Source organism: Maniola jurtina, chromosome 9 (assembly GCF_905333055.1).
Source record: "Maniola jurtina chromosome 9, ilManJurt1.1, whole genome shotgun sequence".
NCBI classification, from domain to species: Eukaryota; Metazoa; Arthropoda; class Insecta; order Lepidoptera; family Nymphalidae; genus Maniola; species Maniola jurtina.
This window is the reverse complement of record NC_060037.1, coordinates 10,826,382-10,846,746: the sequence shown is the minus strand read 5'-3', so window position 1 is coordinate 10,846,746 and position 20,365 is coordinate 10,826,382. Positions and strand designations below refer to the sequence as shown.

At 34.8% G+C, this 20,365-nt stretch overlaps 3 protein-coding genes and 1 long non-coding RNA gene across 4 annotated transcripts; 3 read left to right on the top strand and 1 right to left on the bottom strand.

Moving 5' to 3' along the window:
- Positions 1-57: 57 nt before the first annotated feature.
- LOC123868083 (tonsoku-like protein) lies at positions 58-12,286 on the top strand. The gene is made up of 14 exons (XM_045910435.1): positions 58-205; positions 291-548; positions 1,687-1,852; positions 2,922-3,198; positions 3,458-3,611; positions 4,599-4,803; positions 5,344-5,533; positions 6,203-6,440; positions 7,079-7,191; positions 7,558-7,744; positions 8,114-9,470; positions 9,861-10,036; positions 10,560-11,262; positions 11,683-12,286. The coding sequence occupies exons 1-14, from the start codon at positions 193-195 to the stop codon at positions 12,026-12,028; spliced, it is 4,383 nt and encodes a 1,460-aa protein (XP_045766391.1). The 5' UTR covers positions 58-192; the 3' UTR covers positions 12,029-12,286.
- A 111-nt stretch (positions 12,287-12,397) lies between these two features.
- On the top strand, positions 12,398-13,166 carry LOC123868101. The gene is made up of 2 exons (XR_006796581.1): positions 12,398-12,942; positions 13,082-13,166. It is a non-coding gene; the product is annotated as an uncharacterized LOC123868101 (long non-coding RNA).
- Positions 13,167-14,734: 1,568 nt separating this feature from the next.
- On the top strand, positions 14,735-18,571 carry LOC123868089 (U3 small nucleolar RNA-associated protein 6 homolog). Its single transcript, XM_045910445.1, has 8 exons — positions 14,735-14,969; positions 15,159-15,471; positions 15,661-15,852; positions 16,181-16,381; positions 16,862-16,963; positions 17,071-17,277; positions 17,779-17,964; positions 18,147-18,571. Exons 1-8 carry the CDS (start codon positions 14,878-14,880, stop codon positions 18,555-18,557), a joined length of 1,704 nt encoding a protein of 567 aa, XP_045766401.1. The 5' UTR covers positions 14,735-14,877; the 3' UTR covers positions 18,558-18,571.
- Positions 18,572-18,618: 47 nt separating this feature from the next.
- On the bottom strand, positions 18,619-19,810 carry LOC123868096 (mitochondrial carrier homolog 2-like). Its single transcript, XM_045910462.1, has one exon. It carries the CDS (start codon positions 19,725-19,727, stop codon positions 18,840-18,842), a length of 888 nt encoding a protein of 295 aa, XP_045766418.1. The 5' UTR covers positions 19,728-19,810; the 3' UTR covers positions 18,619-18,839.
- Between the last annotated feature and the right edge of the window lie 555 nt (positions 19,811-20,365).

Sequence of the window (20,365 nt, the reverse complement as noted above, 5' to 3'; positions counted from 1 at the left end):
ATTCAAAATTAAAATGTCAATGTCAAGATTGTCAATGTCATTTGTCATATCCAAAACATTCTACAAAAGAAGCGCTTTTTTGTGAAGGAATTAGGAAAATAAAACAATTTCGTAAAATAAGTTCCTTTTAAAGGTCTACTTTGTTAACAAATTAGAACTTATAAAAATGCTATAACTTCGAAAAGCTCAATCATGGAAGAAGAAAGTAATAGTAGCAATTTATCAATATCGTGCATGTGTGAACGATTGTGCAGGCAAAGATTACCTATTGAAATGTTTATCTTTTCCAGAATTGATTCGTAAAAAGAAGAAGGCTTTAAACGGTAGCAACAAACGGGCCTATGCTGAAGCCTGCAATGATTTAGCGACGTATTATTACAAGCAAACTCGGTACAGTGACGCTTTAGATGAGTACAAAAATGAGGCCTCAATTTGTAAGGAACTCGGTCTTCGAATGGAATGGGGGACTTGTAATAGGATGATAGGTGAAATGTACATGCTCATGGCTGAGTTCGACAAGGCTCTGAAGTATGAAGAGCGGCACTTATGTTAGTAATATCAATTTCTAAGGTTTAGTGTCTTTCTGTCCCTATTGAGAGGTAGAATAATTGCCACTTTTTGTATTGTTGGTTTACAATAAAGTCACCTGGTACAATAAAGTTACAAGAGCTGGTGAACTGAACCAGACTAGTCTACGAATGAAATTTTACAGGATGGTGGAAAACTGACAGCAATTGTTTTTTTAAGATCTTTAGTATGTGGACCAATCTAGTTTTGTTTGAAAACACCTTTTTGGAGTTTATTCTTACCCCACTGGACCCATTTTCATGGAAAATAATAAAAGGAATCATTATAACTGGATCAAGTCACTATAATTGAGTATAAAAGAGGACTAGACCAGATCTATTCACCAGTTCTTCATTATACAAAAAAGTCATTGCTGTATTCATGATATTTTGCTTTTACTGAGGTAGGATCCAATGATGGGGCGCTTATACCAAAGTGCACTAAAAAACTGATTCAAAAATTTCTGAATCAAACTTAGAATACAACAAGACTGCTATATAAAATACTATATGATGCCTGGGACTTTGTTCGCGTAAATTTAGTTTTTTTTTTTAATCCCATAGGAGCTATGATTTTCCAGCATAAAAAGTTGTCCATGTCAGTTTCTGGCATGCAAGCTACTTACCTCTGTACCAAATTTCATATAAATCGGTTAAACGGATGGGCCTTCAAGAACCCTGTGGGACCTCTTTTATTTTCTAGAATGAAAAGTAGCCTATGTCCTTCACCGGATATAAGCTACTAAACATCAAAATCAGTTAAACTATTGGGCCATGAAAAGCTAGCAGACACACTTTCACATTTATAATATTAGTATGGATAATCAATAGGCATCTTCTGGCAGGAATACTCCAACTCCACCTAAGTCTTCATCACCACCAGCTGATTGATTGGGGAAAAACTGCATCAATCATTATTATAATCTCACTTGTGATTGGCTGAATTTATGGTACTCTTGTTGCATCAATGCATCGTAAGCAATGGTGAGGAGTGTCAACCAATCAGAGGTGATTACAATTGTGACATTGTATCTGTCGTTCTACCCCAATCAAGCTCAAGGTGTAAATGCATTCATTTAATAGACATAACCTAAAAATAATAAGTATTTGATTTCCCCAGCTGTAGCAAAAGAACTCGACAATCTAGTGGAGGAGCAGAGAGCCATGGCCACACTGGGAAGAATATATTTATTGCAAGGACAGAGTTCAGCTGACGATGCAGAATCCCAACAATCACTGATTGCTGCTGAGAAGGCTTTCATGAAAAGCCTGGTGCTTTGTGAAAAGTATGTTTTATATCACAATTTTTGTATTAGTGTAGATGTTACAAAAACTTTAGTTTTATCCATTACTAACTCATGTCCGTCACTTTGTCCCAGTGGACTACATTAATTTCAAACCTCTATTTTTACCCCCTTAGAGGTTGAATTTTCAAAAATCCTTTCTTAGTGGATGTCTACATCATAAACGCTATCTGGATGCAGTCTGATACCAGTAGTTTGAGCTGTAAGTTGAAAGATCAGTTAACCAGTCAGTCAGTCAGCCTTTTAGATTTAAGTAATTTTTTCTTTCAACAAGTAATTTAAAGATATATTAATTTGTGAATTTGGTCATTTCTTATACCCATTCTTTCAGTTGGTTACAAATAATTTTTGTGTTATAAACATTGACACTTAGTACTTTCATGTCTTTTTGGCACATTTTTATAACTAGTTTGTTAATATCCCTGGCCAGCCTGATGCACTGTTTAGTTGTAACCATACCGCACTGTATTACACTCTCTTGCACCCTTAACTATTATTCTATATACTATATAGTAAAGGAATATACCCTTTTCCACTCTTAGCTGTGAAAGTGAAGTGATTGTTGGGTTCCACATACATCTCCTGCTATACTCTATCTGCAAAAATATATCAATAATAATGAGTTCTCTCTGTTACATAATCCCATACAAATGATAGCACAAAAATCTCAGTGGGTGCTTACCATTTCGAGACACTAACATACGAAACTATATTTTCTTATTGAATCATGAATGTTTTTGACGTGACAACGTCTTATAATTCGATAGAGCCGGCTGCACGCACGAAAAAACATGACTCATGCGGCGTTACCTCGCTCTGAGGCGTTCCATGTAAGGCTTGAAGTGCAAGCGAGAGCGCGGAACGAGCGACAAAGAAGCACAATCGGCCTTTGTTGTCACGTTCAACTATCGTCAGTAAACCGACTTTACAGACAACCAATTTTTTTAAAGAATTTTGGAATTGAATTTTGAATATTTTTTGAAAACATGTTTGTGATTGGTTGGTGACTCAAAATGGTTTAACATCACGTCCATTAACTTAATTTTCACAGATTAAACGGCAAAGTAACAAAAACGGAGCTGATGGATATGCGAGCCAGACTCCTACTCAACATTGGTGTAGTACAAGAACACTTAGGCCATTTAGATAAAGCTATAGATTGCATACACAAGGCTATCACAATATGTACTAATCAGGATTTGTATGAGATTCTGCATAACTGCTATATAACAGAAGCATTATTGCATAATAATAAGAAGAAAGACTATGCCACAGCTTTGAGCTGTTTGAATAAGGCTTTGGAAGTTGCTAGCAGGCTTGAAGACAAGGTAAGAATAATAGACGGTTTTTCATCATCATCATGATGACTAACCCATTGCCGGTCCACTACTGAGCATGGGTCTCCTCTCAGAATGTCCTTTAGACCTGTCAATTTAATTGAGAGATTGTGTTCAACAGAATTAGCCAGAAAGTTAACTTGGATTATCTCCAAAACTTAAATTTATAAGAGAAACTCTCTTCCAATTAATGACTGGTTTTTTATTTGAGTTCTACATCTTCAATTCCACATAATTTCTATTACATCAGGTACTAAAAACGTGTGAAACACTGTCAGCAAAGGCGGATATATTATGTAAGATGTCAGATTACCAGAGCGCTAAACAAGTCCTCCTCAAGGCTTGGAAGCTTAAGACACCTGATGAAGAGGAAAGGGAGAACATTGAATCAAATCTTAAAGTTGGTAAGTAAAGTGCAAAAGTGAACTTTTTGTGAGCAGTATGTACCTACAGGTGTAACCAAAACACTAACAAAAACGAAGAGACGTAATAGTACTGATGAGATACAATAAATAAAAACCGGCCAAGTGCGAGTCAGACTCGCGCACCGAGGGTTCCATACTCGGGTATTTTTTCCAACATTTTGCACAATAAATCAAAAACTATCTAACATTAAAAAAAAAAAAAAACTGTTTTAGAATGTATACGTAAAGCCCTTTCATATGATACCCCACTTGGTATAGTTATCTTACTTTGAAAATTGAAACACATTTTAATTTTTTGCCCTTTAATCACGTCACAACTGATCAACGTGATTTTTTGCATGATTATAGTTAAAACCTGGGAAGTGGCATAGGCTGCTTTTTATCCCAGAAGATCAATGAGTTCCCATATGATTTAAATAAAACTAATTCACGCGAACAAAGTTAAAGTACTAAAGTAAAGTAAAGTAACTAGTAGTATAATAGTCAGATGGAGTGATTAGCGCTGCTTCGTTTCGATTCGTTTCTTTATTGGCATGAGTTATACCTAACATTTTTAACCCCCGACCCAATAAGTTTGAAGTGTGTATCTGTGTATCTGTCTGTGGCATCGGAGCTCCTAAACTAATGAATCGATTTTAATTTTTTTTTTTTGTTTGAAAGCTGGCTTGATCGAGAGTGTTCTTAGCTATAATCCAAGAAAATCAGTTCAGCCGTTTGAAAGTTATCAGCTCCTTTCTAGTTACTGTACCTTTACTTGTCGGGGGTGTTATAAATTTTTAATTTACACTTGTTTCTAGGCAAATTGTTTTTGTGACTTGATGTGGCTTGATCGAGAGTGTTCTTAGCTATAATCCAAGAAAATCGGTTCAGCCGTTTGAAAGTTATCATCTCTTTTCTAGTTACTGTTACCTTCACTTGTCGGGGGTGTTAAATTTTTAATTTACACTTGTGTTTTCAATCACACAGTCGCAGCAATGTGCTACACTGAAGACCTGCTAGTATCGACGGATCCATCAGACCATGTAACGTTTAAGAGGCTGTATGAAAAGCTCGGAGATGGGGCATGTCATCTGCGCAACTTTGCTGGTGCGGTGGAGTATTACCACAAGATGTTGGATCATGCCGAGTCGGCTGGGGACTGTGGGAAGACGTTGATACCTATTTATGTGAGGTCAGTCATGTTTCATTTTTCTTTATGTGTTTTATACTCCCTAGCTTCAGGAGTGATGTTAGCAGACATTAACACATTTTTTTTAATCATCAACTTGATTCAAATTCAAATTATTTTTATTCAATTAAACTTTTACAAGTGCTTTTGAATCGTCAAAATAATCTACCACTGGTTCGGAATGCTGTTCCTACCGAGAAGAACCAGCAAGAAACTCGGCGGTTGCTCTTTTCAAATGTACAATTTACAATAATATGCCATACTGTATACAAGCAATTGCAGCGCCGTGTATTGCTGGAGCGAGTCAAATCCAAGCTTTTTTGTCATTTACATAATCTTCGATTGTATAATAAGCTTTTTTTCAGGAGCATACTTTTAATAGATTCAATTTAATAGATTCAGCATTATTATTATCAACCTGCAACATAATAATTGTATATTTTCAGCAAAAAACTTAAATTGCAAAAAAAAAAGTATATATAGAATGTTAATTCAATACAAACATAGTCATATTATTGTAAAATCAAGTAAACTTTTTCACAGTTTATATCAAACATACAAAGATATGGGATGTTACTACGACGCGCTACGATATTACCACAAAGAGTATGCACTCATAAAGGATGTCCCTAAAGAAGCTTATACCACCCTGTACAATATAGCCGAAGTTTCGTTCCTAGCCAACAAGCCTTATGATCAAATCGAGAAAGCCTGTCTTGATGCTAGAAATGCTGTAAGTGAATAAACTATTTCGTTATTTTTCATTTTCTTTTCACTTACTGTTACACTAGTTACCCATTTTGTCTCTTTAACCATATTTATAATTTTAGTAATGTATGTTAATTATAGTAGTATGGTGGACTATCCACCATACTACTATAATTAACATTATTTAAGCTAGTGAAAATACAATGTTGAAAACAATAATAGGATTCAATCTGAAAGCCAAGTTATTGATCTGTCAAAAGCTTTCGATTTAGTATATTATCGTACAAAATTGCTTAGTTCAACATCAATTTCGAATGTTTCCATAAACCCACGTAACTAACGACAAATATAGCGAAAAATTCTTGCCTTAATATGTAAAAAATAAAATAAGTATAGTCTGCCACAACACAAGGCAGTTTCTTGGGTCCAGTTTTATTTAAGTTTTATTTATTTATTTTATTGATATGTTTAGTAACTTGACTAAATAGTATTTTTTCTATAAATATTTTTTTTAGTATGTACTTGTACCAACTTTCTTGCAAATAAATGATTGTTTATTTATTTTATTTTATTTATACCAAGTATAAACCAATTGAAACAATTTGAATCTAAAATATCAATATAAAATCATATTGTAGATTACTGTACAATTAAAAGGCTAAGTAAAAATCTGTGAATAATTCAAACCTTTAAGGCAAAGGACTGGAACAAAAAGAAGTGTGAAGTAAGAATACTAAAAAACCTTTTGAAATATCAAGAGGAATATGGTGAGCTGGACAAGATGAAGGAAACAAAATCTGAATTAAAGGCATTAGGATATGACGATGGTGACAATCTAGAACATTATTCAGAGGACGACCAGAGTTCTGCTGGTGGTGGGGATGAAGATACCACGCACATTGGGGATGACATATGCCTTGACGATTTGACAGGTAACTTGGTCTTTTTGTCATGCTTACCATGCTAAATCAGAGTTAAGAGCATTAAGATATGATGATGTTGAAAATTTAGAACATTCAGAGATGCATTAGGTAGTTAGGCATGTCGTGAAGATTTCACAAGTGTGTTTACATTGTTTCTACGGTTCCATACCTCAAAAGAAAAACGGAACCCTTATTACTCTCACTTTGTTGTCTGTCTATCCGTCTGTCGCGTCTGTCAAGAAAACCTATATTTAAAAAAAATGTGTTCGAACAAATAAAATTAGTACATATTTTCAAAGTTAGATAACTATACCAAGTGGGGTATCATATGAAAGGGCATTAAGTGTACATTCTAAAACAGATTTTTATTTATTTTTATGCATAATAGTTTTTGATTTGTCGTGCAAAATGTCGGAAAAAATAGCCAAATACGGGACCCTCGGTACGTGAGTCAGACTCGCACTTGGCTGGTTTTATATCTTTGATTAAAAATTAACTTCAATCAAAGGATATGCAAGGACCTAAAATTTGTTCAATGTGAATTTTTTGACAGAACGTAAACTTTCGATAAAAAAATTAATTTATTTAACTCTCAATAATTATGTAATAAGGATCAAGTAAATTCAAACCATTCAACATGTTTCCAGATCTTTCGGATACCAATGAAGAAGATGTGAGTGAAGCTAAGCGTGAAACAAGGAGGCGGGGCAAAGGATTTGCTATCAAGAAAAATATGAAGGGAGAGACACAGCTGCACATTGTATGTATTGTATTTACATTCACTTACTTTAAACTAAGAGAAACAGTGAATTTTTGTGCAGAAACAACTGAAAAGAAAGAAATAAATTTTTGTAAAGAAAGTTGGTTTAATGAAAAGCTGAAACCATTTTTTGCATCATAGATTAGATACATGATAAAGCAGTAAACATGCAGTTTTCTAAATTATTTTTTCCTCCTCTTGAGCTATAGTATTTTAATTTAGAATTTAAATCAAGCTATTTTTTAAATATTTCAAATTGTTTTACTTTTTATTGTCATTCCTTTGGAAGATATTTTTTATGATATTTTTACAGTCGTGCTTTTAGATAATAATAATAATTATTAAAGTATCTTTGTCGGTTTACAGGCATGTATATCCGGTAATAAACTACTTGTAGAACGTCTAATAGCTAAAGGTCATCCAGTTAACATAAGAGACAACGCCGGCTGGTCGCCATTACACGAAGCCTGCATACACGGTCATATTGAAATTGTTAACATACTGATCGACAATGGAGCCAATATTAACGATCGTGGTGGTGTTAACTGTGATGGTAAGTTTTTTCGTAATTTTAAACGAAGCCTGCATACACGGTCATATTGAAATTGTTAACATACTGATCGACAATGGAGCCAATATTAACGATCGTGGTGGTGTTAACTGTGATGGTAAGTTTTTTCGTAATTTTAAACGAAGCCTGCATACACGGTCATATTGAAATTGTTAACATACTGATCGACAATGGAGCCAATATTAACGATCGTGGTGGTGTTAACTGTGATGGTAAGTTTTTTCGTAATTTTAAAGACCAAAAAATATCGTTTTTTTTTTTTTTTTCATCGTTAGGGCAGAAATTTTAAAAGTATTAATATAACTATGTAAAATGGTCCCTAAAGCTATAGTTTATGTTGTCTATGCTCAGGTATAACACCTCTATATGATGCAGCAAGCAATGGTCACTTGGAAGTAGTACAGTTATTGCTAGAAAGGGGCGCCATCCCATCCTTAAAGACTGACTTTGGCGAAACACCCTTACAAGTGCTACACAAATGGCGAACGGGTACCATACTTACTAGAGACGAAGAAATACTGTATAATAATATATCAAACAAGATTAACAATATAACTGAGAAAAATAATCCTATAGAATCAGTATCAAATAGGTCAAAATCTAAAACCCCGGTTAAACAAAATATCAGAGATAGAACACCTCCTAGCACGTCAAAAATGAATAGTAGTGTAAAAGAGTTGTATTCACCGGCGTTCAAAAGGCGTAATATTATTGATAATGAAAGTGATGATGAAATAGATGCATCACAAAATGTGAGAAATCAAACTGCTTTTCCATCTGATGACTCGAACTCTTCTGAAGACGATAGAACTGCCAATAAAGATAAAGACAAAATGTCGAGTGTCAAAGAGTACAGAAATGCTATATCTGCTCTAAGAAACAGAAATATAGATTTGCCAGAATCAGATGTGGAAAAACCGAAATCTAAACCAGCGTTGTTAGCCCCTGACGAAGTCGATGATGATTGGTTAGATGACGATATAGGTATGAATAAGGCGAAGAAACGAAAACTAAGTGATCCATTAACTGTCGTTGCCAGAAAAACATCGATTGATAGTCTAAAAGACAGCATAGAAAATTTAAATAAAATAAGTCCTTTGACAGATAATAATGGAAACTCGAAAAAGAAATCCAGATTCAATGAAGTCATTGATGTGAGTGAAAACAGTTCTGATTCCGAATATTTGCAGAGAAACGAAAACATTTGTCCCCAAAAAACTGCCGAATCCTTTAGAAATATATCGACAGAATTGAATAGTTCTAAAAAGAATGACACAAGAGAAAGTATGAAGAGGCGATGGAAACGGCAAAGTACGTTACTTAGAGCTGGTTTTCAAAGACGTAAATCTGAAGTTGAACAATCAAGTAATAGTGGAAGTGATAATGAAGTTAGAGAAACTAATAAAAGACCAACTAAATCATTTTCAAGACATTCTTCAGCCGAGAGTTTTGGTTATTCAAACTCCAATGATGGTTTCAATATAATGCAGAATATTAATCCTAATATAGTACAGCCAATTAATTTGATACAACCTATAAATATAGTGCAATCGAAGAATGGGAAGGCGATGCAAACTCAAATAATGCCTCCCGCCGCGGTCAAAGTGAAGATAGAAGATAAAATATTGTTAATATCCCTGAAATTGGACATGATAAACAAATTGACAATCAGCTGGCTGGTGGAAGAAGTGAAGTCGAGATATTACAAGTAAGTGAACATTCACTCAAATTATGTCGATTGGTGGCCAAGATATTTTAGTTTAAATGTTTCCAGGGTTTAAATAACTTTTTGGTCATGTTTTTAAAACTCATTATATAGGATTGGCTAAGATATTCAATTTTATTGCAAAATTGGGACTCAGATTCAAGAATTTTACACTATACAAAATAGGTATAATAGGACTACATAGGTATATAACACATATAAATACATATAGATTTAAATAATAAACGATGTCGTTACTGATTATAGAAAAAGACAGGTAATGATCTATGCGTGTGTATTTTGGTGGATTTGGATTATAACAAATATTAAGCTTTTGGTTCCTTGTATATCATGGTCTTCCGCAAACTAACGCCTGCTACATGATAATTCCAGATTAACGGGCGTGCGTCCAGTATTCAGTCTAATGACGTCAGACGGTGCAATATTGTCAGAGGAAGACCCGCTCAGTCTCGTCCTGTCTTCACCTGAACTGCAGACCTGTATAACAACCTTCAAAGCCTCGCCCGCTGAGGAGAGATACCTCGAGTGTTGCGACGCTTTGGAGATTTGTAAGTTTTTACTTAATTTGTGAAGTAAAACTTGTTTAGGGCACAACTTGAGAGTAACTCAGGTCGTTTTTCGCGTTTCATCTGTCCGTATTTAAAGTGGCCGCCAAACAGAACAGCTGATTTGAGTCCGAAATCTTTCATTGAGATGTTTTAAAAACCAAGTACCATACAAGGTTATATTGAAAGCTTTATTTTTTATTACTATGACTCATTTTTAAAAAAAAATTTAAAAGTAAATTAAAAAAAATCTTTATGGTTCAAAATAACTCATAAAAATTGATAAGCATGCAGTAAATTAGCAACCAATCCGTTAGAAACTTTAAAAAAAATTATGAGATCTCATTTAATCGCCACGTTACTTCAACCGCTCGTAAATATTGTAGTAACAAGTACCTACATAGTCCAATATGAACACGAGGCGAATAACTGCGCATTGTATAAAAACATCTCAGTCGGGCTTGTGTTAATCTATACTCTATGACCTACGCAAACTAACTATTAATTATAAATCTTTAACTTCCAGCGCCGTCAGAAGAAATTCAACAAGCCGTAGGGCGCAGTCATACAACCCGACGCCTGGCGTTAGGCTCTGACACACTATCCGCATTACATGTCCGCCCCTTATTCCGCGCACTCACGCACCAAACGCACATAACCGCACTAATGATACCACACAACAATATAGCTGACGACGCTATGAAATATCTAACCGAAAGCATATGCACTATGAAACATTTAACTATTTTGGACCTTAGTAATAACAATATTACAGGAGAGGGGGTCAAAATTTTGCTAAATGCTTTCGAAAAAGCGACAAGACCTGTCTGCCAAGCGTTAGAAGACATAGATTTTAGTCACAACCCAATTTCCGATGAAGGTTTCAAATCTATAGCAAAATTGACACAATACTTAAAAATTAAAGTTCTGAAGCTGAATAATTGTAAAATAACTGAAAATGCCAATGATTCAAGCATAAAAGTAAACTTCGATACGTTAGAGACGATCGATTTGAGTAATAATTCGATTAAATATTCGACTGTTGCATCGTTAATGACAGTCTTAAATCCGAATGTGTTAACTGATTTGGAGTTGGATGATGTTGGTGTGGAGGGCAGTGTCGTGGCGTGTGTGGCGGGCTTTATGGACAAAGCGAAAGACTTGAAAATAAGAAGATTCAGCTTGTCGAATTGTAAACTGGTGGATGGACAGTTTATGAGGATATTTAGGTTGGTATCTTGTTTTTTACGTTGATAGTACTAATTTAGAAACCTTCTCGCAAGTTCTAACAACAACTGTACAAGGTTTCAATTTGGAATGGTGCGCGAACGCATAGGTAACATAGATGACCGACAGACTAAACAAATTTTTTATATCTTAATCTAAATATTATAATATCAAAAAAAAGCCCTGACTCAGGCCTGAGTCATCAACGCCTAGCTCCTCGTGGAAAGCTGAAATTTTGCATAGAGGTTCCTTTTTTAATGTAGACAAGCAATAAAACTGGATTTTTCTAAATTCCCATGGAATAGGGCATAACAAGGATTCATACTAGTATAAGACATAGAAGATAATACCTATTAATTACGATTAGATTAATAAAGATTTTCTGTAACTTTTATTATTGCTAACTAATTTACCTTTTTCAGATCTCTTGGCCGCGCCAAACATTTACAATCAATAACATTAAAAGACAACAACCTAACGTTCATCACTCTCAAGAAATTACTGCAACGTCAGCCTCCAGTACCAAAAATAAACCTCGAGGGTTGCCAGGACATATTCAAATACTCCCCAGATTCAGATTTCCAAGTATGGCTGCCCGCTATAGACTTCAAAAGGTGTATTCCAGAAATAAATGTCACCCCAGTACCAAAAACTGACGAAGAACGCGAAAGTTCCAAGTTATTTTCGAAAACTTGGCTGAGTTGCTTCAAAGGGAGAGGCATGATTGAACATTGTGAAGGTGGTGTCACTAAGTTTACAGCAAGATAGTGGTGATAAATATGTCACTTTTTGTATAATATCGATAAAAATCACTTCATTACCCTTAGGTTGAATGCTACAATTAACAAGGAAATTGGGCATAAAAATGCCATTATGCGCAACGTACCGTGGTAGGCAGAGCTTACCAAAAACCACTCAAAAATACCACCGAAGCCAGTATGACCTTTTTTTAATTCTCATTTAGAGGACTGGGTCACTAAATGCGACAATGTGGCTCGCGTAGGTCTAGACTATAATTACATGTCTTCACACTAATATTATAAAGGAGAAAGTATGTATGTGTGTGTGTGTGTGTATGTTTGTTACTCCTTCACGCAAAAACTACTGGACGGATTTGGCTGAAATTTAGAATGGAGATAGATTAAACCCTGGATTAGCACATAGGCTACTTTTTATCCCGGAAAATCATAGAGTTCCCACGGGATTCTTAAAAAACCTACATCCACGCGAACGAAGTCGCGGATATCAGCTAGTATTGAATATGAGCTTGAAGCGACAAATATTGACGATGTTGAGAGTGTGCGTTAATTTAGTTTACGTTTTGTATAAAACCTTTTTTGATTACCTATTGTAAGTACATAATTATTGATTGGTTAGCTATACAAATAAAGCATTAAAACAAAAGTAAGCAAGTAAGTAGATTTTAAGGGCCTGTGCAGATGAGGGACTCTGGTCCGAAGAGGACAAAAGTCCTTCAACTCTTACTACATTATTTCACCCTAATATTAGCCCACAGTGGGCGATGTAGTTCTTATTGATCCATTTTGTCCTCCGCGGACAAAAATTCCTTGTCAGCGCAGGCCATTAGACTTACTGGTTTAGGTCTAAGATAGAATTATCACAAACTTTAGATCAATGTTCAAAGTTCAAAAACATTTATTTCAGTCGAACAGTTTTATATAGTACATCGAAGTTGGGACCATCCCAGTAAGTGCTTAGTATTACACAAGTATGATGAATTAGAATTATCACAAACTTTAGATCAATGTTCAAAATTCAATTCAAAAACATTTATTTCGGTCGAATAATTTTACAAAGTAGGTACATGGAAATTGGGACCATCCCAGTAAGTGACTAGTATTACTACTAGTACTTGTGGCAGGCGGCCTCGCTCTTCCAGAACATGTGTTACAATTGAAATAAATAGTTCTTAGTATGTAAATTAATTAATTTTAGAGTTACAGTTACATAAACTTTAATAGTAAATTCGCTGGCTATATGTATATAATGTAATACATAAATAAACTGCAAAACCCTGTGAACTTTTTGTGAGCAGTATGTACCTACAGGTGTAACCAAAACACTAACAAAAACGAAGAGACGTAATAGTACTGATAAGATACAATAAATAAAAACCGGTCAGGTGCGAGTCAGACTCGCGCACCGAGGGTTCCGTACTCGGGTAATTTTTCCGACATTTTGCACGATATATCAAAAACTATCAGGCATAAAAATAAAAAAAATCTGTTTTAGAATATACAGGTAAATCATCATATGATACCGCACTTGGTATAGTTATCTTACTCTGAAAATTGAAACACATTTAATTTTTTTTTAAATCATGTAACCACAAATTCATGGTTTTCGGATTTATTCCCTTACTTGTGCTTTAAGAGTTACCTACCTGTCAAATTTCATGATTTGAGGTCAACAGGAAGTACCTTATAGGCTTTCTTGACCGACACGACAGACGGACAGACAGACAGACAACAAAGTGATCCTGTAAGGGTTCCGTTTTGAGGTACGGAACCCTACTTTGCTCTACAGACTATAAGTTGTACAAAAAAAAATTGAACTTAGAAAATAAATACATCGCTGAATAGTAGTCCTAATTTATCAGAACTATTTTTAGATAATTTTAAGTACAATTATTAGTTTAACAATGTAATAGTTTACTTAAGAATCTAAGATTTGTTATTTATGAACTAGCAGATAAATATTTTGAAACTATGTTTTTGGTAATTAGTTTTTCTTTTTCTCCCGTACTCCATAAAGTTTATCTTGCGAATCAAGGCATCAATATGATTTTAGTACCTACTAATTTTAATGGGAGAGCAAAGATATGGAGATATGGGACTAATCGATTCCCATTGCTTAGATTAGCTATGTATAGTAGTATAGTTTTATTTATTAATAAATTCAGTGAATTAACGTTTTAACTTTCTAAAGAATATAATGTTTCCTGGGGTCACCATATTTACAAGTTTAATGAAATACAAAAAAATTGTGACTTTTAAGTCGTCTTTTATTTAAGACCAACTACACTGCTCTGTTCGCGAAATTCAAATAAATAAATAAATAGTTTATTGAAAGCAGCTTACGACTAGTTTTTTACAAATTACTAATTATAATTGTCGTATTAGTTTACAAATTGTGAAAAACCAAATTAAATTTGAATTTCGCGGTTTGACCCGTTTGTGATTATCGGGAGTCATGAGGCCCATTAAAAAAAACAACATGGTTGATCATCTGTGATTTTAAAGACATTACACACGTTACAACTCACAACTTGGCCACATAGCGCCATCCGTGGGAAGTGTAGTTGCAGCATACAGTCATATCATAACGTGTATGAGCTCCTTAATAAAACCATCACACCAGTATATTATTATACTCTTTGCATCACACGGCACACCATATCATACTAATGCAACCCAATGCAACCCTAGGCTTGCCTGTAAACTGTAAAATAACCACAGAAAATAACCTCAAATCTTAAGCTGTCACATTTCACTCGTGTCGTTTTGTTAGGTATACCTACCTACTAAAACTTTGGAAGAAACTTCTCAAGAAAAGTGATTTATTCTAATTTAAAGTTCAATTAAAATCTCGTAAAAATGGCGGAACAAGTTAACCAGCGTATTGAGGGTATGATAAATGAGCTAGAACAAATGAAACGTACAAATCTATACACCGACGACGAAATAAGGTAGGTAAATAAATAGGTACATTGTATTCTTGTTTTTCAAAATTCTAGTATTATTCAATTTACTCCCCTCTCATATATTCCATTTCCCAATATAAGTAAGCTTCGATCTTGCTTCTATTTTGTTTTTTACATTCCTTAATGATTGATTTCTGTTTATTAAAGTACAATTTTTTTGATCATTTATTTCAGAGAATTATCACGTAAAAGAAAAGAATTTGAATACAGAATACAACGTAGGATGAAAGAGAAAGACGATTTTGTACAATACATAGCCTTTGAATTGGCCCTACTTGAGGATATTTCATTAAGAAGGAGACAAGCCAAACTTTCAGAAAAGAAAAAAGACATTGAGTACGCCATAGCTAAGAGGCTGAATAAAGTATTCAAGCAATTTATATTTAGATATCAGAATGATGTTGCAATATACTTTGAATATATAAAGTTTTGTCAAAGCGTTGGTTTTGTTTATGCTGTGTCTGCTATAATAAATCAGATGTTGCAGGTAGGTTGAAGAAGTTTGTGTTTAACCACTCCCCTATGAAAATATCCCCTCAACAATGATTGTAACATTTCCTTTACATCATCTGATGAGAACCGCATTACAATCTGTTGCATTATTTTAAAAGAACATCGGGAAGTGACTTTGTTTCATAGTATGTAGAGATTAATAAAACCATATCTAATTTTACAGATGCATGGTGACAAGCCAAAGATGTGGCAAATGGTGAGCATGTGGGAGAGTAAAGAGCAGAAAAATCTAGAAAATGCAAGGAATTTCCTTCTGAAAGGCATTCACAGACACCCAGAGTCTGAAATACTTTATTTGGACCTTTTTGAAATTGAGCTTATGCTTGCATTCCAAGCGGAGAACGAAGAAGAAAAGGTAGGTGTATGAGCCAGCTACAAAAGTCTGCCAATCCACACTTGGCCAGCGTAGTGGAGTAGGCCTAACACTTTTCACTCTGAGAGAAGGAATATGCTCTGTAGTGGGCCAGCGATGGGTTGAAATGATCTGAATTTATTAATTATAATAAACTGATCTGTATTACAATTTATACAATTATACTGCAAGTATTTTTCCATGAAGGCTCGAATATTGATTATTGTTAAATCATTTTTAACTGTTTTAAAAGTCATTTAAATACAGTTGTCATGTGCTATGTTAAAGTTATAAAAATAAAAACCTTAGAAAATACATTTTTTTTTTCTAGGATAAATATCTAAAAAGGGCCGAAGTTGTATGGAGAAGTGGTATAAAAAATGTACCAGACATGAATTACTTGTTCAAATTATGTGATTTATCAATGAAATTTGGCATTGATGATGCAACTACGAATTCTATAAAAGAAGAGATTTGGAATAGAAGCTCTGACAAGAATGTGTGGTCCTATATTGCTAATAAGGAATTAGAGGTAAGATATAATATGTTTAAAATAAACTTCAATTTATAATCTGAGTCCTGTTTGTGAGTTTTTCACATTTTCTTAAAATATTCTACATACCGCAAACGCATGATTCATAAACGATGATAGCCTAGTGGTTAAAATGCCTGCCTCCTATTTGGCATCCCGAGTTCGATCCAGGGCACGTAACTTTTTGGAGTTATGTGCACTTTAAGCAAGTAAATATCACTTGCTTTAACAGTGAAGGAGAACAGCATGAGGAAACCTGCATGCCAAATTCAATTGTTAGGGATTTTCTTGAGGGAGGGCTTGCAGATTTTTCTGCTACATATATTTATTACATAACTAATCTAAAATTTGACATTTGTGTTTAAACTTTATACAGTTGTTGTTGGGACTTGCAGTATGGTTTTCATCAATGTAGAACAGGTGGTGTATGTGTCTTATTGCAGTGCATGATAGTTGCTTGATAAAAAATATGTTTTACAGGGTTACCACTGGACTGAAATTGAAGAATATGTCAGTGAAGAGTTCAATTACCCTCCAGAAGTAAACAATTATATTGCAGTGTACGAGGAAGCTTTACAACGGGTAAATATTTTATTATGTCGCTAGGTGATGCCTGTGACTTTATCCATGTGGAATTAGGTTTTAAAAATTCCTATGGCAACTATAATGCTAGTTGTTTACTATTTCAGTTTCCAGATGAAAATCTCTGCACCAAATACATCCATGGCCTACTTGGTATAAAGGATAGTGTTTGTACGGAGTTACAGAAAATTAGCACCGTTAAACATGCTTGGAATTACGGCCACGAGAACGGGCTACTTACTAATGAAATGTATGCTTTTGGCATTAGCATGTTGAAATTACAAGATGAAATGACTAAAGATGAACTCACTGAGGTATAGTAGAAATTTTTCATGCATGTATTTATTTCTTTATTTTGCAGTCTCAGCATATTAAGGCATATGCAGAAGTGGTGCCCACTCCACATCTTTTATAATTAGCATAGTACCATAATGGTGGAGTTGTACCGTCTCCAGAACCACCACCTCTGCAACTTTTGTATGAACCATGCTTTAAAAAGATTATATTTCATGCACAAAGCTGCCTTTCATGCCTATCTTGTGTAGATTCAATAAAATTGATATTTAAAACAAATAGTCTGTATGATACTCAATAGCTTATGTCTGTGACTTTGTCGCTTGCCCTACACAAATTTCAAACCTGTATTTTACTCCCAGATGGATTGAATTTTCAGGACTCCTTTCTCAGTGTCTGTCTACATCATAATAGCATCTGCATGCCAAATTTTAGCCCAATCCGTCCAATAGTTTGTACTGTGTGTTTATTATATCAGTCAGTCAGTTAATTTAGTAAATCAAATTCCTTTAACGTTCCAGATAATTGATTCAGCATTAGCTAAAAATCCATCTTATAGAATGCTTTGGGAAGAAAAGCTTTTGCTTAACAAGTCAGATGAAAAGAAAATGTTGTGCATACTTCAAGATGCTGGTAAAAGTCTCAAGTCTGAAGATATGCTTGCACTATGGAATTTCATGTTTGACAAGATTGAATCTAATGTTGTTGTGAGTATGGAAAATTACTTTGAATATTATTATTTGTTATAGAAGTAAGATTTTTCATTAACTTAATTTCTGGCATTCTGAACCAGTGGTAAATTATTTGACGATTCAAAAGCACTTTTAAAATCTATTCTATTACTATAAAAATCTATTCTATTCTATTCTATTAATGTTATTTTTTTCAGTTCAAGTCATGCTATGAGAAATTCAAGACCTGTGAGAATGCAATAGTACTGTCTCTAAAACCAAAGCTTTTGCAAAAAATGTATGAGCACAATGGTATAAAAGCTGCAAGACAGATCTATGAAGAACTAATTAGGACTCCACCAACACAAATTGATGTTCATAAAATTATGATTGATTTAGAATTGTCCCAAGAGAAGCCAGCTTTGAAGAATGTTAGAAAGTGTTATGAAGCTTTGATACAACATCATGGAACCAATAATATAGAAGTGTGGATGGATTACATTGACTTTGAACAGAATAAAGGTAGTGTTGCTCTCGTACCCGCTATTCATAGAAGAGCTATAGGGATGTTAGAGAAAAATGTAGTAGACACATTTATTAAAGCCCAAGCTTTAGCAAAATTGAAATAAATAATCCAGATTAATCTTGTGTTTTATTTTATAAAATATAATAACAAATAATAATACTACATTGAAACAAAATATATTTATTTAAAATATAACCCCACCTGTTCTCAACAATCTAGCAAAACGAATTCACATGAAACATCATTTATACTAAATTATTTACAGTAATCACTTTACACATATGTCTCTACTAGAGGTCAAAATCTCTACTTTGGTGATTGTGGAATAACACTTAGCGAATAAACACAATGTAATAAATGCAATAGTAAATTAGGGTTGAGGTGATTACTGCATGGCTGCAATGGGAGCAATGTAGTACCTAAAGATTAGGGATGAACCTCTTTTGTGTTGCTTATTCCTTAGAAGGTCTCGCCAGCACGCTTGCCACGATGGATAGACAGGCATCAGTGGGGGATTGCCTGCCTTCAGGCTGCTCCCAGCAACAGCCATGCAAGTTGACACTACCACTAGTGGGTAGGTTAGCGTACTAGTCACAAATGTAAGTAATGGCACAGTGTAGTATCTTAGGTCTTTCGTTTTCACAAGATATTTGTTTACATAGTAGGCCAAAATGCCAGTGACAGCGACACATGTCAAATCTGCAAACAACTTGGGCACTATACCGTGGAAGAAGCCCAGAATACCGTCGTCTCGGTAAATCGATACAATCGCGCCCAATAAAGAGCTGTATTCCTCATCCTTGCCAATAAATGCAGCCATCATTCTAACTGACACTACATGGAAAGGGTATGACACTATGACTGATGCTGTGTGCATGATCATGTCCCGACGTCCGAGTTTGTAGTATTCTTCTAGATTGGGTTCCTCATCGGTGACAATGTTTGGAGGATCGTTGATCTCAGGGAGGTCGATTCCGCAGACGTGTATAACCTTCGAGGTTAGTTGACTAGATGCGATCAAACCGAGCACTCTCGCCGACAATCCCGTGTAGCAACCGAAGAAACCATCGGACTTCTTGATATACTTTATGTACTGAAAGACGTTAGGTAATATCATAGCGGGCCGACCGAAGAGGGTTGTCGAACGCCGCGGCGGTAAAGGCTCGTATCCGAGTTGGATGAGGACCTTCGCATATTCCATGGGGTGGCATATTGTGGTAACCAGTAATTGTGAAGGCAGAGCCGCTATTTTTTCTTTTTCAATTTCGTCCATGTTATTGTGTGACAAATTCGGCAACCTTTTTTTCGGAAATCAAAAATATTGACAAATTGACAGGTGCCAGATGAAGACCATAAAGCACCGCCATAAAGTGAAATAGATTTTTTTAACGCTTCATCACAGCTCTGGATTCTGAGCTTCCACACAGACACAGACGATTAACCTTAGTTGTGTAAAGTGGTAAGTACACGTGTCAAGTAACCGAATCCAGTAGCCATAGCTAGTTGCTTAATCGAATCATGACCATGATTCGATTAATCATGAATCCTACAGAATCGGAACGTGTAGTTGGGCGTTTTTAAACGTTTTTAAAAAATAGCTGCTGGAAGGAGCGGTTTGCAACCAACTTGCAAAAATTTGCGAAAAGTCAAATTCGAATTCAGAATCCAAAGAGTATGTAAAACCCTATCAAGATTCAAATATCAGAATCAGTACAATTCGTGGAACTTCGAACTGAATGGGAACTGAATAATGATTGGCAGTTGGCACAAAGTTTCAAATTATCAACTCTTTCTTTAGGTACTATGATTCAGCTAGATAAACCTAGGTAACTTGGTATGAATGAGTATGAACTATAAAGTATGTCACGTCTAATGAACTCGTATAATATTTTAATAATAAACTAGAGGATG